The sequence below is a fragment of the Grammomys surdaster genome, unplaced genomic scaffold, assembly GCF_004785775.1.
Source record: "Grammomys surdaster isolate TR1022 unplaced genomic scaffold, NIH_TR_1.0 125976, whole genome shotgun sequence".
NCBI classification, from domain to species: Eukaryota; Metazoa; Chordata; class Mammalia; order Rodentia; family Muridae; genus Grammomys; species Grammomys surdaster.
Genome location: NW_021620792.1, coordinates 2,211,161 through 2,229,221, shown reverse-complemented (window position 1 = coordinate 2,229,221; position 18,061 = coordinate 2,211,161). Strand labels below are relative to the sequence as shown.

The 18,061-nt window shown below is 52.3% G+C and overlaps 1 protein-coding gene across 1 annotated transcript; it reads left to right on the top strand.

Annotated features, from left to right (window-relative positions):
• The first annotated feature begins 2,942 nt into the window (after nt 1–2,942).
• Sdsl (serine dehydratase like) lies at nt 2,943–12,364 on the top strand. The gene is made up of 8 exons (XM_028753925.1): nt 2,943–3,415; nt 6,910–7,088; nt 7,224–7,263; nt 7,946–8,085; nt 9,399–9,487; nt 10,103–10,330; nt 10,815–10,939; nt 12,048–12,364. The coding sequence occupies exons 2-8, from the start codon at nt 6,930–6,932 to the stop codon at nt 12,239–12,241; spliced, it is 975 nt and encodes a 324-aa protein (XP_028609758.1). The 5' UTR covers nt 2,943–3,415; nt 6,910–6,929; the 3' UTR covers nt 12,242–12,364.
• The last annotated feature ends 5,697 nt before the right edge of the window (nt 12,365–18,061 follow it).

Sequence of the window (18,061 nt, the reverse complement as noted above, 5' to 3'; positions counted from 1 at the left end):
CGGTTAAGAGCCCTGACTGCTCTTCCAGAGGTCCTGAGTTCAATTCCCAGCAACCACATCGGTGGCTCACAAGCCCTCTTCTAGTGTGTCTGAAAACAGCTGCAGTGTACTCATGTACATAGGATAAATAAATCTTTAAAAAAAAAGAAAATCAAAAATTGCATTTGTTTATTTACTATCTCTGTGTGTATGAGTGTGGATGTGTGTGTATATATGTGTGCATGTGTGTATGTGTGTATATGTGTGTGCATATGTATGTGTGTATGCATATATGTGTGTGTGTGCATGTGCGTGTGCGCGTGCATGTGTGTGTGTATAGATCAGAAGTCTTTTTTTAGCATCAATTCTGTCCTTATACCATGTTGGTCCTGGGAACTGAACTCAGGTCATCAGCTTGGTGTTCATACCTGGCAGCAATTCCCGATGTGGAACTCATGGCAATCCTACTGTCTCAGCCTCTGAGGTGCTGAGATTACAGGTACACCAGCACCTGGCTTATTTTATTACTTAATATTTTTTCTTTCTTTTTTTTTTTCCTCATCTTAGCCCCCTCCCTCCTTTCCACCCTCACACCCCTCCCCCATTCTCCCATCCCCTTTTCCTCAAAGAAGGAAGCCCTCCCCCCCGCCGCCGCAATGATGCCAACCCGCCCTGATACATCAAGTCACAGCAGAATTAAATGCATTCTTTGCCCCCAGGCCAGACAAGGCAGCCCAGCTACAGGAAAGGGATCCAAAGGCAGACAACAGAGTCCGAGACAGCCCCTGCTCTAACTGTTAAGGAACACACATGAAGAACGAGACAGCCCCTGCTCTAACTGTTAAGGAACACACATGAAGAACGAGACAGCCCCTGCTCTAACTGTTAAGGAACACACATGAAGAACAAGCTGCTCATACTTTTTCTTTAAAAAAAAAAAAAAAAGATTTAGTTTAGCATACTGGTGCATGTCTTTAATCCTAGCACTCGGGAGTCTGGGGCAGGAAGATCTCTGTGAGTTCAAGACCAGCCTGATCTACATAGTGAGTTCCAAACCAGCCAGGGTTACATAGGGAGACCCTGTCTCAAAAAAACAAAAAGGTACCACCACCACCACCACCATCATTATTATGTTTTTGGAGACTAGGTTTCTCTGTATAGCCCTGGTGGTCCTGGAACTCTATGTAGACCAGGCTGACCTCGAACTCACAGAGATCTGCTTGCCTCTGTCTCCCAGGTGCTGGGATTAAAGGTGTGCACCACCCAGGGCCAGCTTATTACTTTTAATTATGTGTATGGTATGTGTGGGTGTGTGCACAGGAGTGCAGGCGCCCATGGAGGCATCAGAACCGCGGGAACTGGAATCACAGGCTGGCGCGAGTTGCCTGATATGAGTGCTGGGGACTGAACCTGAGTCGTCTTCAAGGGCAGCACAAGCTCTTAACCACTTAGCCAGCCCCTCCAACCCTGTGTGTGTGTCTGTGTGTGTGCATGTAAGTGCATGTATGTGCAGTAGTAATCCTAGCACATGGGTGGTGGCGGGTGGATGTTCAGTGTTGTCTTCATTTGCATAGCAAGTTTAAGGCTAGCTGGACTACACAAGATCTATTTCAGGAAAAAACTAAAGGGACTCCACTCCTGGAGGCTTGTGGTAGAGAGCGTGTCTGATGTGCAAGAGCCTTGGAGTTTGCTCTTGGTATACCGTAGGCACATAATAAATGCAGATTCTTGTCTACAGCTGAGGTGCTTCACCAGGAAGCCCTTCCCAGATTCCTTCTTACAGGCACTATGGAGACCCTGCCTTCTGTGTCCCCAGTGCCTTGTGCAAGACCGGGTGATGGTCAAGGATGGGGTACAGGCTAACGTGAGGGCAGAGGTGAGTTGGGCAGAGTCCTAGTCACAGATCACGGCAGCTCCAGGTCTCCAGGGGTAAGTCGTTAATCCTGGGAGGGGAAAGGTCATAAGTCCCCAAGGAAGACACAGGACACCTGTGTTGCCTGGTCCTTCCTGAATCTTGCCTCTCATCTTATATCTGGGGAAACTGAGGCTCAGGACGCACACCAGGGTCTCAGCCTTGTTCAGTAGGTTGGGGACAGAAGGGGCACAAGAGTCTGACTGTGGAGCTTGGAGCACGCAGATTTGATTAGGCTGACTAGGCGGAGAGTTCAGTGTCTACTCACACAGTGCCGGGATTAGAGACACACTACCTCATCTGGCCCTTTTACACGGGTGCTGGAGAGACAAACTGGGGTTCTCACACATGCCTTCTCCCCAGAGCCATCTCCCCAGACTCTCCACAGTACTTCTGTGACCCCAGAACTCAGCATGGCTTTCCATTCCCTGTCAACCTCCACCCCAACATCCCACAGGCTCCCACCTCCAATAGCAAGGGCATACCGAGGCCTGGGAGAAGGTAGGGGACACACTATCTTGTTTGAGGTTAAAGGTCTCGGGACTTGGCGAGTGATAGGTGTCTGGTAAATATTAATTTATCCAGTGCACGGAGGAGTGAGCAGCCGTTACTCTGAACAGTAAATAACACCCAGGCTTCCTCTGCTAGGCTGTGAGATGGCAGGGACGGGGACATGATGTGAGAGCCATTCTTCCTATCCAGACTGGAGGACGCGACAGCTGCTGGCTTGGCTCATCCTGTCTCCTTTCTGTCTTCCTTGTTCCTTCCTTCTTTCCTTCCTTCTTTCCTTCTTTCCTTCTTTCCTCCTTTCCTCCCTCCCTCCCTTCCTCCCTTCCTCCCTTCCTCCCTTCCTCCCTTCCTCCCTTCCTCCCTTCCTCCCTTCCTCCCTTCCTCCCTTTCTCTCTCTCTTTCTTTCTTTCTTTCTTTCTTTCTTTCTTTCTTTCTTTCTTTCTTTCTTTCTTTCCTTCTTTCCACAGGGTTTCTCTCTATATAGCCCCAAACTGTCCTGGAACTTGCTGTATATACCAGCTTGTTCTTGAATTCACAGAGATCTGCTTGCCTCTACCTCCCAAGTATTAAAGACAGGTACCACCATGCCTGGCCTGCATCTTTGTTTTCTTGTCTCAAACATAAGCTGACCCCAGTGTGGATCAGGGAAAGTGGCCTGACCCAGCAACTGCTCTGAACCCTAAGTCAGATCTGAGGTGCCTGTGTTATGAAGGAGTCCAAGATGAGGGGCTATACTCTCCCTCTTGCTGGCCAGCCCACGTGGATGTATGCTTTCTGAACCTCCATTTCCCCACCTGCCAGATGAGCCCGGGTCGTTCACGAGCCGTGAGCTGCATGAGGGTTGAATATCCCCACAAGTTTATCTTGGTCATTTTTTTGTTGTGAGTCCTCACCAGGATCCCAGAATCAGGAGCTGTCCCTTTAACAAGGAGGAGGGGCCAGGCCCTGGTAGCGGAAGCTGATCTGGTAGTCTGGCAGTCCAGATTGGTCTTGGCTCGGCTATCCTTTGGGAAGGTAAGGGAGGCATTGTGGGAGTGGCTGGGGACCGTGGGACCATGTGTTGGGCCGTGAGTGGGTGTGAGTGTGGTTACTAGCCTAGTAACATCTGTCCTATCTTGTCACCCACAGGAGGCAGGCCGTGTGGACCCTGAGGGTAGATAGCAGGTTGTGCTGTCTGGAAGGGCAGTCAGTTAGCTTGGCTTTCTAGTCATTTTCCTGACTTAGCTGCTGTATGCCACTAAACAGCCCACAGGGAAAGGATTCCAGGACTGTTGGGGTCCGAGTGAGGGCTGGACCGGATGAACAGTCCTTTCAAGTGTAATCTAGTCAGAAAGTCGCAGGGCCCTAGCTAGTCAAACCCTTTTACATGGGGTGCTGGAGAGCTAAACTTGGCTGAGCGGTGAGAGGTGGGGTCCCTGGGTCTTGGCTCAGCTGGGTCCCCACCCTGACAGTGGTAAAGTGGCTGTTCTCAAGAGAGGTCTGGGGACAGAGCCAGGCGTTTCAGCACTTTTCCCCTTGCTGCTTTTGTTTGTCCAGAACAGGGTTTCTCTGTGTGGCCCTGGCTGTCCTGGAACTCTCTCTGTAGACCAGGCTGGCCTTGAACTCACAGAGATCCACCAGACTTTGCCTCCCGAGTGCTGGGATTGAAAGTGTGTGCCACCACCACCACCTGGCGAGTTTCAGCTCTTACAGATAATTGTGAATGAAGTAGCAAACTGTCTCATTTTGAATGAATGATGATGATGGTGGTGATGATGGTGGTGTTGACGAGGAAGAGGAGGATATCAACACTCCAGAAGTTAAGATGCCACACAGCATGGAAGCCCACACCTGCATTGGAACTCTGAGCCTGTGGCCTTGTGTACCAACCCCTCTGGGTCACTAGTGATAAGATGGAGTTAAATACAGGCCTCTGTCAGGGTTTCTCCGTGCCTTCTGAGATAAGAAAGCAGAAGCTGGGCATAGCGCCCAGCTCCCAGCAAGCCCCGCACAACAGTTAGCCTTATCAAGCAATGCAGGTACAGTGAACACGGGTTGAACTTAATGCTCTCAAGGACCCTGTGTTGCCCATAGCTGTCCAGTGTGTGGCGTGGTTCATAATTAGCTCATTCTTATCCTTCCAGTCCAAGAGGCCTCTCCTGACCCCATACCCGAAGGAGGCTTTTTTTAAAGATTCATTTTACGTATATGGTTGCTTTACCTGTATATATATCTATATGTACACCAGAAAAAGGTCATCTGATCCTATGAGACTAGGATTACAGATGGCTGTGAGCCACCAGGTGGTCACTGGGAATTGAACTCAATACCTCTGGAAGAGCAGACAGTCCTCTTAACCACTGGGCCATCTCTCCGGCCTCCGTATGGTGGCTCATAGCCATCTGTAATGAGATCCCAGGACCACCAGCCTAGGGATGGAACCGCCAACAGTGGGCTGGACCATCACACATCAATCACCTACGAAGAAAATACACCAAGGGCCTTCCCACAGTCTAGTCTTGTAGGGTCATCTTCTCAGCTGAGGGTCCCTCTTCAAAAATGACTCTAGATTGCATCAAGTGACATAAAAACTAGCTAGCACATGAAGTCTGGAGACCTGGTACAGCTCATAGGCCCCTTTCCCTGTGAGATGTGCTGAAGGAGATGACATGGGTTGTGTTTGCCTTGTCTGAGGCGTTCCAGGACCATCCTGACAAAGGGTCAGATTCATGAACAGATCGTAGTTCCCCTTATTCAAGTCACTTAAATAAGAGGTCCTGGTTCAAGGGCAGGAGGGAAGGGTGCAGCTCATGCTCCCTGGTGGCACACCTTGGAACTGCAAAGGGCCTGACCAATCTTTTCATCCCTCTGTTTGGTGGTTTGAAACAAAGTTTTCTTGATACGTAGCTGAGGCTAGCCTGGAGGTTACTTACTTTGTAGCTCAGGCTGCCCCTGAATTCATAGATCTGCCAGCCTCTGCTTCCTGTGGGATGGGAGGTGTGTCCATCACCACGGCTACCTGTCCCCTCTTTTAACTTTGCTCTCTCCTTCCACCTTAAAGTGGTTCCTGGAGATCGAACCGAGGTTATCACACTCCTGTGACAACATTTGCTGAGCCATCTCACCAGACTCCTTTTATTACACCTTCTGTAAATTATTTTTTGTATGCACATGTGTTTGCCTGTGTGCATGTCTATCCACCACGTGCATGCAGCGACAGAAAAGGCCACAAGAGGGCATCAGAGCCCCTAGAACTGGAGGGACCTAGAGAGGGGGCGGGACCTGAGAACAACGAGGGTGAGGAGACTTCAGGTGGTGGTGACTCTAGGGAGACAGGCTTCAGGGAGCAGCTCGTTTAATTGGGTTGAGGAGGGGAGACAAGGGTTTCTTAAACCTTTAGGGGTGAGTAGGGGCAATTGGGGTGAGTGTACAGCACTGGTGGGGACTGGGCTGCTGGGGATGCCTCATTTGCATAGGGAGGAGTTCCTGGTGCTTGCTGGACTTGACTTTATAAGGAAGGAAGACATTTAACCTGGCTGCAACTAGTGACCTCTTCTGGTGTGGCCAGAGATGGAGGGCACAGGACCACATGTGCAGGAACATGCAGGCCCAAGGCAGGGAGGGAGTGGTCCTACTCCTTCCGATCTCAAGGTTTCCGGGGTTGGACACAACTCGATCCCACTTCTGCTCTGGACTGGCTCTGACAGGTTCCATGGTTCCCTGGAGCCATAGGCTGTGCGCACTCCATAGGGTGCCGAGAACTGAACCTGGGTCCTTTGTGAGAGCAGCAAGTGCACTTAACAGATGAGCCATCTTTATAGCCCCCCCTTTTTTTGTTTTAAGACAGATCTTGCATAGCCCTGGCTAGCTTGAAACTTGTTATGTAGCCGACATAACGTCGTCACCTCAACAAGTTTGGACGGATGCAAACCATTGTAAAGCTACCTGCATACTTAAAGGGCAAAACAAAACCTTATGGGACAGTGTGGTGTCATACCATTATAATCCCAACACTAGGGAGGTTCAGACAGGAGGATGGTGGGTTCCAGGCTAGCCTGGGCTATCTATGGAAAGCCTATCTCTCAACAGCAACTACAATCAAAGCATCTTGGCTTTTAGAGATGTGGGTTGTGGCTCCTACAGAATGGATAACTGGGAGAAGGGCGTAAGATTGCCAAGGGCAAAGGTGAAGGGGTAAGGAAGGCCTGGACTCCCCGGCCCCTGCTTAACCAGTGTTTTTATGGGAAAACAGTGAGTGAATGAATGAATGAATGATTTTTAAGTATTTTTTGATCACACTCTGTCCCCAGCACTGTGGGCAGCCACAGACATTAAATGAAGGGCACCCAGGATAATCTGCCTTGTTCAAATTGGGAAACCAGAGTGCAGAGAGGGGCAGATATTTGCCTGGACTTTGAAGCTTGGATGCTGGATAAGATTTGGAGTGGACGGGCTCAGGGGCCTCGTCCTCCCTCCCCCATCATGGCTAAAGAGTCTGAACACTGCAAACCCCTTCTGCCTCCTTGCAGGGCATCAGTGTGCCGCTGGAATGGAGGAAGCCTTGGCAGAGCCTTTCCACAGGGTCACACCCCTGCTGGAGAGCTGGGCGCTGTCTCAGGTGGCAGGCATACCCGTCTTCCTCAAATATGAGAACGTGCAGGTAGCTGGCTCCTTTAAGATCCGGGGCATTGGACATTACTGTCAGCAGGTGAGGAAGTGCAAGCACCATGGTACCATATGGGGGGTGGGGAGGACTATCGGGTGCGGGTGGAGCACCCAGTCACATCCCACAAAGGTTTCCATGACTGGCGTGACCTCTCAACTTCATCCTTTCTTCATCCAGATGGCCAAGAGGGGATGCAGACATCTGGTGTGCTCCTCAGGTGACCTCACCCCCTCTCTGTTTTATTGGGAGTCCTTGGGACTGGGGTGGGGGCAGGGGAGCCAGCTAGGGCAACGGTCAATGTCCAGGGCTTGGCTTCCCTTTCCTTCCTTCTTCCTTCCTTCCTTCCTTCCTTCCTTCCTTCCTTCCTTCCTCCTTTCCTTCCGTCCTTCCTTCTGTCCTTCTTTCTTCCCTTTGTTACAGGCTGACAGGACTCTGGATCCTCCCGTGTCTATCTCCTGAGTACAGGATTACAGATCTGCATCACCAGGCCCAACCAAGGATGAGCCTCCTCAGGTCAAAGTCTCAGACAGCTACACCATCTGCTCTTAAGTCCTTTCCCCATGATCTGAGACTTATGATGGTCACAGACGACAGGGATCCACCTCACAGAGGTTGAAGCCCTAGGCTCCAAATTCTGAACACTCTTTGCATAACTGGCTCATCTCTTCTGCCGCTGTTGCTCTTGCTTTTTCTTTCCCCTCTCCTCTCGTCTGGGCTACAAACTCATGTCTGTAGCAGTCACGGGTCAGGAGGTTGCGTTCTCTAATTGGCTTGACGTAAATCAGCAAGGTGTGTGTGTGGGGGGGCACAGATACACAGGTGACTTATGGGGGACTGGGGGAGTGGGGGAGAAGGGGGGCACGAGAAGTCTGAGGAACTCCTTTCCTCATTGTTCCCAGGGGGCAACGCGGGCATTGCGGCGGCATACTCGGCTCAGAAGCTGGGCATCCCCATCACCATCGTCCTCCCAGAAGGCTCCTCCTTGCAGGTGGTGAGGCGGCTGGAGGGAGTGGGGGCCGAGGTCCAGCTAACTGGGAAGGTAAGAGATGGCGCTGGCAGACGCAAGGGGGAGGGGCTGGGGAGGGGCTGGGGGAGGGGCTGGGGGAGGGGCTGTGTCCTCCCCCTACTCCACTCCAGGACATCGACTCCATTTATTTTGGGTGAACACTGGACTAGAAACAGTGTCTTGGACTTCAGTCTTCTCTCAGGAGGGCAGAGAGAAGGGAGAAGGGGCGGGACAGGGGTGTTGCACTTTGAGGGCTCAGACCTCTTCCCCACTTTAAGAAGACTCCTGTCAGAGGCCTGGGGTGTGTCTCCCTAACCCCTCTCATCACAGGCATACCGGGACCTGAAAGGCTGGCAGTTGATAAGACAAAAGCCTGTGGGTGATGACTGTGCCATTTCTTGTTCTGAGACCCCAGTGAGAAAATAACGGGACCTCTTTGAGGGAGCCGGAGCCATAGTAAACAAAGCTGCTTCTAAACACCTCACTGTGCAGCTCCCGGCTCCACCCCAGCCTTTTCCTCACTTCCTCTGCTTCCTTCTGTTTGTTTGGTTTGGTTTTCCAAGATAGGATTTCTCTGTGCAGCCTGGCCGTCCTTGAACTCGCTCTGTAGAGCAGGCTGGCCTCGAACTCAGAGATCTGCCTGCCTCTGTGTCCCAAGTGCTGGGATTAATTAAAGGCTTGCGCTGCCACGCCCCACTCATCTCTGCTTCTCTACTTCCTTCTCTTTATCAACCACCTGCTCACCCACTCACACATCCATCCATCTATTCTGGAACAGGGTGGCATGTCTATGCCCCCTGGGATTTACCCCTCTGGGCTCAGGGACACAGCAGTTCTGCCCCAAACCCTCAATCCTTATGGGTGGAGTCTGTCCCAGGCACATGCTCCCTGCATTCACCGTCCACCTTGGTCACACCCCAGGCAAGCTCTATGATCAGGACATGCCCAGAAGGTGAGCTCTGGGTGACGTATGGTGTGCACAGGTGTCAGGGCCAGCCTTGTCTACGCTTCAGCTCACCCCAGGTGCCACCATCAGGGGGCAAAGGCTTTCACGGATCAGCTGCAGGGACCCAGCTGATCTGTGGGGTTGGTGACCCCTCCTGTAGGCCTGAAGAGGGTTCCATGTGACCAGCCCTAGAGTACATTGGCTCTGCACACGCCGAGCTGTTCTGGCCCTGTGGTCACACAGCATTCCGGTCCCTTTGAGTTTGAGGGAGACACGTGGTATCCTCTGGCCCATTCGGAGGTTGCTGTCCTCATCCTGGGAGGTGTGGTCTCCCTCGGGGGACCTATAGAAGACAGGGGGCGGGGCCTCCACCAGTCTCTGTGGGGCCTCTACTCTTTAGGTCTGGGATGAAGCCAACGTCAAGGCACAAGAACTGTCCACAAAGGATGGCTGGGTGTACGTCTCCCCATTTGACCATCCCCTGATATGGTAAGGCTGTGGCTATGTTTCTAGGGAGCCAGAGCGGGGGGGGGGGGGGCCGGGGGACCCTCATTGGACAGAAGAGGAAACTGAGGCCCAGAAAGGAAAAGATGCTTCAAAGCCAAGCAGACATGGGTTCAAACCTGGCTGCTTGGGATGTGTTTTATGTAAAGCACCTCACGGGCCATGCCTCGGTTTCCCCACTGGTGAAATGGACATTGTAACATGAAGTATCCTCTATTGAACCCATGCTTGGGGCTAGGCACAGGGTGCTGGCATTCACTCACTGTCCACTTCTCTTCTGCATGGAATAAGTAGCTCCTGGGAAGCCTGCTGGGGCACAGAGAGGTCAAGACACTAGCCCGAGGACACACAGGTGGTCAGGGAGCAGAGACAGGGTTCTGCTTCCAGAACCCAGCTCGTCCCTCTTAACTGATGAGGGGGAAAGGCAAGAAAGATGCTGGAAGGATGATGGGGAGATTTCTGGGTGGGTGAAGGAATGAGTGGACAGTGAGCAAGGGTGAAGTCCAGGGGACCCCCTCCTGCATCATCTTGCCTCTGAGTGGCCAAGGAGGGGTCACCTATCCTGGAAGTCCCATCACATATCCCCCTTGCACCCCACAGGGAAGGCCACGCCAGCCTAGTGCGGGAGCTGAAGGAGTCACTGGGGACCCCTCCAGGTGCCGTGGTGCTGGCCGTGGGGGGCGGAGGACTCTTGGCGGGTGTGACTGCTGGCCTGTTGGAGGTAGGCTGGCAGCATGTGCCCATCATTGCCATGGAGACCCGTGGGGCACACAGTTTCAACGCGGCTTTGCAGGCAGGCAGGCTGGTCACTCTGCCAGACATCACCAGGTAAGCCTGGGTGGGCATCTGAGGGGGTGGAGGGTGGGGACATCTTTAGCCTGTGGTCTATTTGTCCAAGTGGGTGTGGGGTTCAGGCACCCTACAGGTCTGCTTGTCCTGCAGTTCCAACCGCCGTCACGAGGATCCAAGTTAGAGGGTGTGAAAAAAATAGGGTTTGTGGGTGCACCCTGCCATCCTGGCACTTGAGAGGTTGAGGCAGGGGGCTTGAGAGCGAGGGTCCAGCCTGGGCTAGTGTATATAGAGAGAGACCCTGCTTCAAAAACATGTATAGGTAAGGCAGTCAAGGAAAAGGCCCGGTGTTACCTCTGAGTGCACACTTGCACACACACACAGACACACACATGCACACACGTATCTGAGTGTGTCTGGGCCTGCTGATGGGGACCCGGTCATCACAGGATGTGTGTGACCTGGGGACAGCAGGGTGGGGCTCTGACGTTTCTGCTCTTCCATCCCCTCCCCCATCCTGCAGCGTAGCCAAGAGCCTGGGAGCCAAGACGGTGGCTGCACGCACCTTGGAGTGTGCAAAGGAGTGTGAGGTCCTCTCTGAGGTGGTAGAAGACCAGGATGCTCTCAGAGCTGTGCAGAGATTCCTGGGTGAGCGAGGCCTGGTGTTCTGTCCACTCAACAGTGTCCTCGGAATCTGTGACTGGGCTGGCCGGGTTGTGGTGATGTCATGGGGCATGTGAGGAGAAACTCTCAGCGGCTTCAGGACCTTTGCACACGCCCTTCCCACATTCCTGTCTCTGGATGTCCATCCTGGCCTTATCCCCTACTGCTTGCCCATGTGATGACGAGTTATTCGTTATGGTGCCTCCTCCAGGAAGCCGCCTTGATCTCCCCACACCACCTCACTAACCAGAGACTTCCAATATACTAACCCCTCTGCCTAGTTTTTAATCTACTAGTGGGGGTGGGGGTGAAATGGCTTTGTGTCTTAGCCACTAGTATGTCCCTAAGGTCTTCCTAGCCCAGAGCCAGGCAGAGAGCAAGGTGTTTGTTGAATGAATGGGTAAATAAATGTATGAGTGGGGGAGATTACCAGTGGATAGATGAGTAATGGAAGAAAAGAAGGATAAATGGGTGGATGGATGGATGGATGGATGGGTGGGTGGGTGGATGGATGGGTGGGTGGATGGATAGATGGATGGATGGATGGATGGATGGATGGGTGGATGGGTGGATGGATGGATGGATGGATGGGTGGATGGGTGGATGGGTGGATGGATGGATGGATGGATGGATGGGTGGATGGATGGATGGGTGGATGGGTGGATGGGTGGATGGGTGGATGGATGGATGGATGGATGGATGGGTGGATGGGTGGATGGATGGGTGGGTGGGTGGATGGATGGGTGGATGGATGGGTGGATGGATGGTGGATGGATGGACAGGCAGGTGGATTGATTGGTGGGTAGATGGACACATTGACAAGCAGGCTGATGGATGACCAACCAGATGATGAGTAGGAAGGAGATGGATGAATGGCTCCTGGTTGAGTGGCTGGTTTTACAGACAAAGGCTACACTGATGATGGAAAGACAGACAGACAGACAGACAGACAAGTGATAAGAGTAAGGAGCAGATCTGTTAAAAAATAAAAGTCAGACCTGTGATTGCGGAGGAGAGGGAGGGATGGATGGATGGATGGATGGACGCCTCCTGCTGAGCGCTGACCGACAGCCCTCCCCCACCCTCCCCACAGACGACGAGCGCATGCTGGTGGAGCCTGCCTGTGGTGCTGCCCTGGCTGCCGTCTACTCTGGCATTCTGCAGAAGCTCCAGGCTGAGGGCCGCCTGAGCCAGGCCCTGGCTTCAGTCGTGGTCATCGTGTGTGGTGGCAACAACATCAGTAGCCAACAGCTTCAGGATCTGAAAATTCAGCTGGGCTGCAGCTGAAGAATCCTAGGGACCCCAGAGGTTTCCAGCGGTCCTGCCCTCTTCCTTCAGGTAGCCCTCCTGGATTGCTCTCAGTGGCTCCCTGCAGTCCAGTGAATAAACCTACCTGAGCTGAGCATTTGACCCCCAGGGGTTCTGTGTTTTTATTCCTCGGGCTACACAACCCGAAGCTCGGTGTCATAGCACGGGCCGTTCCACGGAACCTTGAAATGTGTCCCTCCATGGAGATGATGTCGCCAGTCCTCCTCACATGCTTAACTGCCAGGAACTTTTCCAAGAGCCCCTGAGTCCTTCTCAATATCCACATTCACCAAGGCCCTGTCACAGTGTGCGTGTGTGTGTGTTTGTGTGTGTGTGTGTGTGTGTGTTGACACAATACACCAAGGTCACGCGGCTGTCATGTGACTCAGACAGGTGCAGACACTAATTCTCAGTGTCACAAGGTTAGTTACATCAGCGTGGGTGCTGACGACAGTGGGTTTGGGGCAGAGCCCTCTCCTATGTCTCCTGCCGCCTCCCCTGTGGGGTCAGGTCCTCCAGACCTAGGAAATCCTGTAGCAAACAAGATGGTGTCAACTCCGTTGAAGCCACAAGGGGGCAGCAGAGTGTCTCCTATGGGGAAGCCGGCTCAGGGTGGATTTGTGTCACTGAAACCCTGGGATCCCCCTTGGCTCTAACACAAGGGGTGTGTGTGTGTGTGTGTGTGTGTGTGTGTGTGTGTGTGCTGAGGCCCTAGAAAGGGCTGGAACTCACCTTGTCTTTTGACTGGGATTTTCTGATTCCCCTCACAGCCTGCCAGGTGACAGAGCTCAACTTGGGAGTAATCACTAGACCCAGGGTGAGACTCATTTCCCTGGGGCATGTGGGCCGTGTTGCCTCTGGCAAGTGTCCAATCCTCTCTCCCTTCCTCTCGGCCTGCATCTCACAGGCTATGACTCACGTCCTTTCTCAAGGGCAGGATTCAGGCAGCCGTGACCTCCACTGTCTCAAGTGTGCTGCCTGCACTGTGTTCTCTCCTGAACCCCACAAATGGACCACACTTGCCAAGAATCCCCCAACAGACACCTGGGGATCCAACCCCGTTCCCTTGCAGCCACAAATTGTGAATCTGCCAGGAGAGAGATTTTTGGCGCTAAGAGTCCTGAAGCTGGAGGCAGCCAGACCTGAGAAGAGTTCTTGCTAATTCTCTTCTCCCTCTCCCTCTCCCTCTCCCTCTCCGTCTCCCTCTCCCTCTCCCTCTCCCTTCCTGTCTCTCCTCCTCCTCTCTCTACCTTTCCCTCCCCTCTCCCCATTCTCTCTTGCTCTCATTGTCCCTGTATTCCGAGCTGTGATATAGCCTGATGGGGGAGGGTGACCTCAGACCTGCCACATGCGCCCGCCCGTCAGTGACTGTTCTTCCCCCCCCCCCCCGCTGTGAAGCCCAACCATGAGAGTCAGGAGGACCCAGAGTCTAACCACTTACCAAGAGCACCTGTACCTCACTCAGGATTCTTACCCCATAATGACCCATGCGGCATGGACAACTGCTACCTTCATTCAAGTGAGGAAACTGAGTCAGAACAGTTGACCCACTTCCTCTGGGCCACACAGCTCAATGCATAGACTCTCTACTGTGCCCCTCCCCTACCCCCACCCCTGCCATTTGCTCGTTCTTTGCACCGTGTTGACCTCGCTCTCTGTGCTTATGACTCATATACATCCCTCAAGTCCTCCATTATGGCTGCCTCCTCCCTGAAGCCTCCCAGATTGTCCAAGTTGGCAATATTCCTCCCTTCCCCTGTCCCTGTGTCTGAGTGTCAGAGTCTATCTTCTGTCCAGGTGGTCCAGATCCCAGGTAACCCTGGTCTGGCCTCAGCTGGTGATTGTCCTTCTGGGACACCTGTCAGCTGCTGTTTGCTCCTTGCCTGGTTTCTGGAGCTGCAGATAAGAGTCCCTTAGGGCTGTTGACCCATCCTGATAATGTGTGTGTCCCTGAGCTCAGCTGAGACTCTCTGGTTGACACCCAAGGCATTTGAAAGCAGGGAGGGGGCCTGTGGGGAGAATCAGGGGACAAAGGAACTGGGGATACTGCAGCCCTGTCACTAGGACTTGCTGTAACAGGGCCGGGGCAGGCAGTGGGTGGACGTTGACTCTGATGCCCTGGGCTCTCAGTCAGGAGAGGAGAGTCTGGAAATAGATCCGGGTCAGAGGGCATTTGCCTGGGGTTGCCCAGGGCCATTACAACCTGTGTCTGCGAATGTGTGTTCCTGCTGGCATGCATCCTGCTGGCCCATTGTCCTTCTCCTCAGACACCTGGGTCCCTCCAGACCCTGTCTCATCTTCAAGCGGTGTCTGACAAAGGGGCTTTTGTCATCCTGGAGCAGGAAGTAGGAGGGAGGAAGGCAGAGTCAAACCTGCTTGGCTCATTTGCCTGGGATGGCATCCTGAGAAATGACACCTGAGGGTGACCTCTGGCTTCCATATGCGCATGCACACTCAATGTCTTACTGATGGGTGTTTTAAAGAGAGATGAGGAAGATGGGAGAGGGGGTGTTGTAGAAGACACAAAGGCTGTTTGATTGTAATAGAGTATTTAAAGGAGTCCGACCTATGTCGATATGAATCTCTAGCAGGTAAGAGGAAAAGCTATTTTGATTTTTTTTTTGACAGCACTAAAAAGCCAAGCCAGCTATTACACATTCTTGTTAAGCCACTTACCACTGAGCCACGCCTACAGCTCTGATAAGGCACGCTTTGTACCGAGGCCCAAAAGCAACGAGGGGGATGGGAAGAGCATGTGCAAAGGTCCTGAGGCAGGATTCCCATACCCACGGGCTGACTTCCTCCCCAGCTTAGGACTCACTCACTCTCCATCTTGAGCAAACTCAGCCACTGAATGGACAAAGAGGTACCCTCCCCCTTTCAGGACTCCTTACAGGAGGGTAAAGTTAGCCCTCAGCTACTAGAAGGATTGGCTGCCTATAGCACAGAGTGACCCCATGTTATGTGTGGGCCACAGTGGATGGATGACCACTCATGCAAGGATCTGAAATAACAGCCAGCCACCGGGCCCCTTACCCAGGCCAACTCGCTCAGGATGTAGATGAACAGTTCTCAACCTATCCTAACACTGCGACCCTTTAATCTAGTCCCTCCTGTTATGGCGACCGCCTCAACCGTCATCAAATGATCTTCCTCCTACTCCATAACTGTAATTTTGCTATTACTATAAAGCATCATGTAAATATTTGATATGCGACCTCTGTGAATGGGTCATTCCACCCCAAAGGGGTCACGACCCACAGGTTGAGATCGGCTGCCTTAGACGCATGCGCCGTCTAGAGCTTGGTTTTCTTGCCTATGTCTTCCCGGCTATAAATCACGGCCCCAGACTCTCCTGCTCCGGCCCTGTGGTCTACCCGGAGCCCTCTCCCTGCCTCACCTGCTCCTCTCTTCCTCAGTGTTTGTGCTGTTTAAATTCCACCAAAAATGTCACAGGCGGGCTCTGCGCCCGGCTTCCAAATTCCCTGATAAATCCAGCGGTTGGCAACCCCGGGAGACGCTTTGTGCAGCAGGGAACCCCATAAATCACCCACTGCCACTCCGGCGTGGGCAATATCTTATGTAAAAAGGTGTTTCCTGGGAGCGCCATGGGCAGGAGAATCCTATTACAGGCCGCCCCATTAATTATAGAGAGTCAAGCAGCCCCTTTCCTGCTATTTTTTATCTTAAGTCCGAAAACTGATTGCCGTCCCCAACCCTTCCCCGCCAAAAAGATCTAAAGAAAAAAAAATCCAGTGTTTGAAGAACAAATGGCTAAGCTGCTTGCTCCTTTTACAATCAGCCTGGCGGAGAGGGGGTTGGGAGTGGGAGTGGGAGTCTCTCTTATTCCTCGGAGGTAAAAGTGAAGGGGACCTTGCTGGGCCTGGTACAGTCTCTAGACACCCCAGCCCCTGGAGGTGGGCTCGACAATTAGTCTCACATTACCACAGGAGGAAACTGAGGCTGGAGTCGCAGCTTGGCTCATTCTTCTGCGATGTGGAGGTAGGCAGAAAACACACCATGCTGGGGAATAAGACTCGAGTTCAAATCCTATTTCTATTTCTTTCAGATCCCCCGCTCCCTGCCCCAGCAGGCCACACAGCGGGTGGATGGACCCCTCAGAGCCTCAGTTTCCTCTTCTGCAGAGTGGGAAGTAAGATCTTGACTGACAGCTTCCTGGAATAGTGTGTCCCCTGCCAGGGTGACTGGCAGCTTGTACCCCATCTCCTTGTCACGGGGCAATCAGAGGACTTTATTTCTTTTTCTTTTTAAGATTTATTTATTTATTTTATTTGTATGAGTACACTGTAGCTGTCTTCAGACACAGCAGAGGAGGGCATTGGATCCCATTACAGATGGTCATGAGTCATTGGGAATTGAACTCAGGTCCTCTGGAAGAGCAGTCAGTGCTCTTAACCGCTGAGCCATCTCTCCAGCCCCCATGTCAGAGGACTTTAAGATCTGTGGATGCCCCTCCCTTACAGAATCGAGCCCTCTCATTGTGCTGAGTGTGTGGGGCAGCCCCTGATGTTAGCCTACAGGGCATGTTTAATCTAGCCTCCCTTGATCTCGCAGCCGCCTCTCTTCTCAGACCCCAGAATTATAGCCCATGCCCTGCCTGGAGTCTTCTCACAAACACCAAAGGCCTCAGAACTTACTCTAGAGTGGTAGTTCTCCACTGTAGACCCTTCTGGCCTGTGGCCTGCCTCTCACATCTGGATCTGGGGAGATAAGGAGACACTTATCCTGCAGTGAAATACAGTGAGCCTCCGACTGTGGCCCAAAAACCAGTCAAATGAATTAAGAGGATAATAAGCCTGGGGATGGAGAGATGGCTCAGCCGGTAAGAGCTCTTCCAAAGGTCCTGAGTTCAATTCCCAGCAACTACATGGTGGCTCACAATCATCTATAACGAGATCTGGCGCCCTCTTCTGGCCTATAGGCATATACACAGGCAGAACACTGTATATTAAAGAAAATAGTGAGGCTGGAGAGCTGGCTCCGCAGTGAACAGCACAGGTTGCTCTTACAGAGGATCTCACAGCATTTAACAGCCCTCTGTAACTCTAGCTCCACAGGATCTAATACCCTCTCTGGCCTCTGTGGGCACCTGGACACACGTGGCATACACTTACATAGATGTGCATGCGCGTGCGCACACGCTCGTGCCAGCACTCTGGTCTACAGAGGAAGTTACAGGACAGCCGAGGCTACACAGAGAAATCCTGTCTTGAAAAAAGAAAACAAACAAGCAAAAGAAAAAACCCCAAACAAACAAACAACAACAACAAACCCCCCAAAAAACCCAAAACTTTTTAAAGAAAGCAAACAGGAATAAAAAAAAAAACAAAACATTGTAGCTGGGGTTTTCCTGGATCAACTCAAGCCAAGTCGATTTTCCTTTGCTTACAATGTTGCTAGATTGTTCACTTTTTGTTTCAAAAATGTATTCTAAAGTTAACTTATCTTGTTTACTGACTTTTATTTTTTGTGGTATCCAAAGCTAGCATCTCTAGGCCAGGGCAGGAAGGAGAACACCCTCCCACCATAGATGTTAGAACCTCTGTGTTACTCACCCCTCTCCTATTACATATGGTCTCACTATGTGGTCATGCTCAAATTCATCCTCCTTTCAGGTGTATGAGTGTTTGCCTGTGTATGTGTCAGTACCCCCGGGGGTCCAAAGGGGGTGTCTGATCCCCTGGAACTGGAGTTACAGACAGTTGTGAGATGGACATATGGTTGCTGGGAATTGAACCCAGATCCTCTGCAAGAGCAGCCAGTGCTCTTAACCCCCGA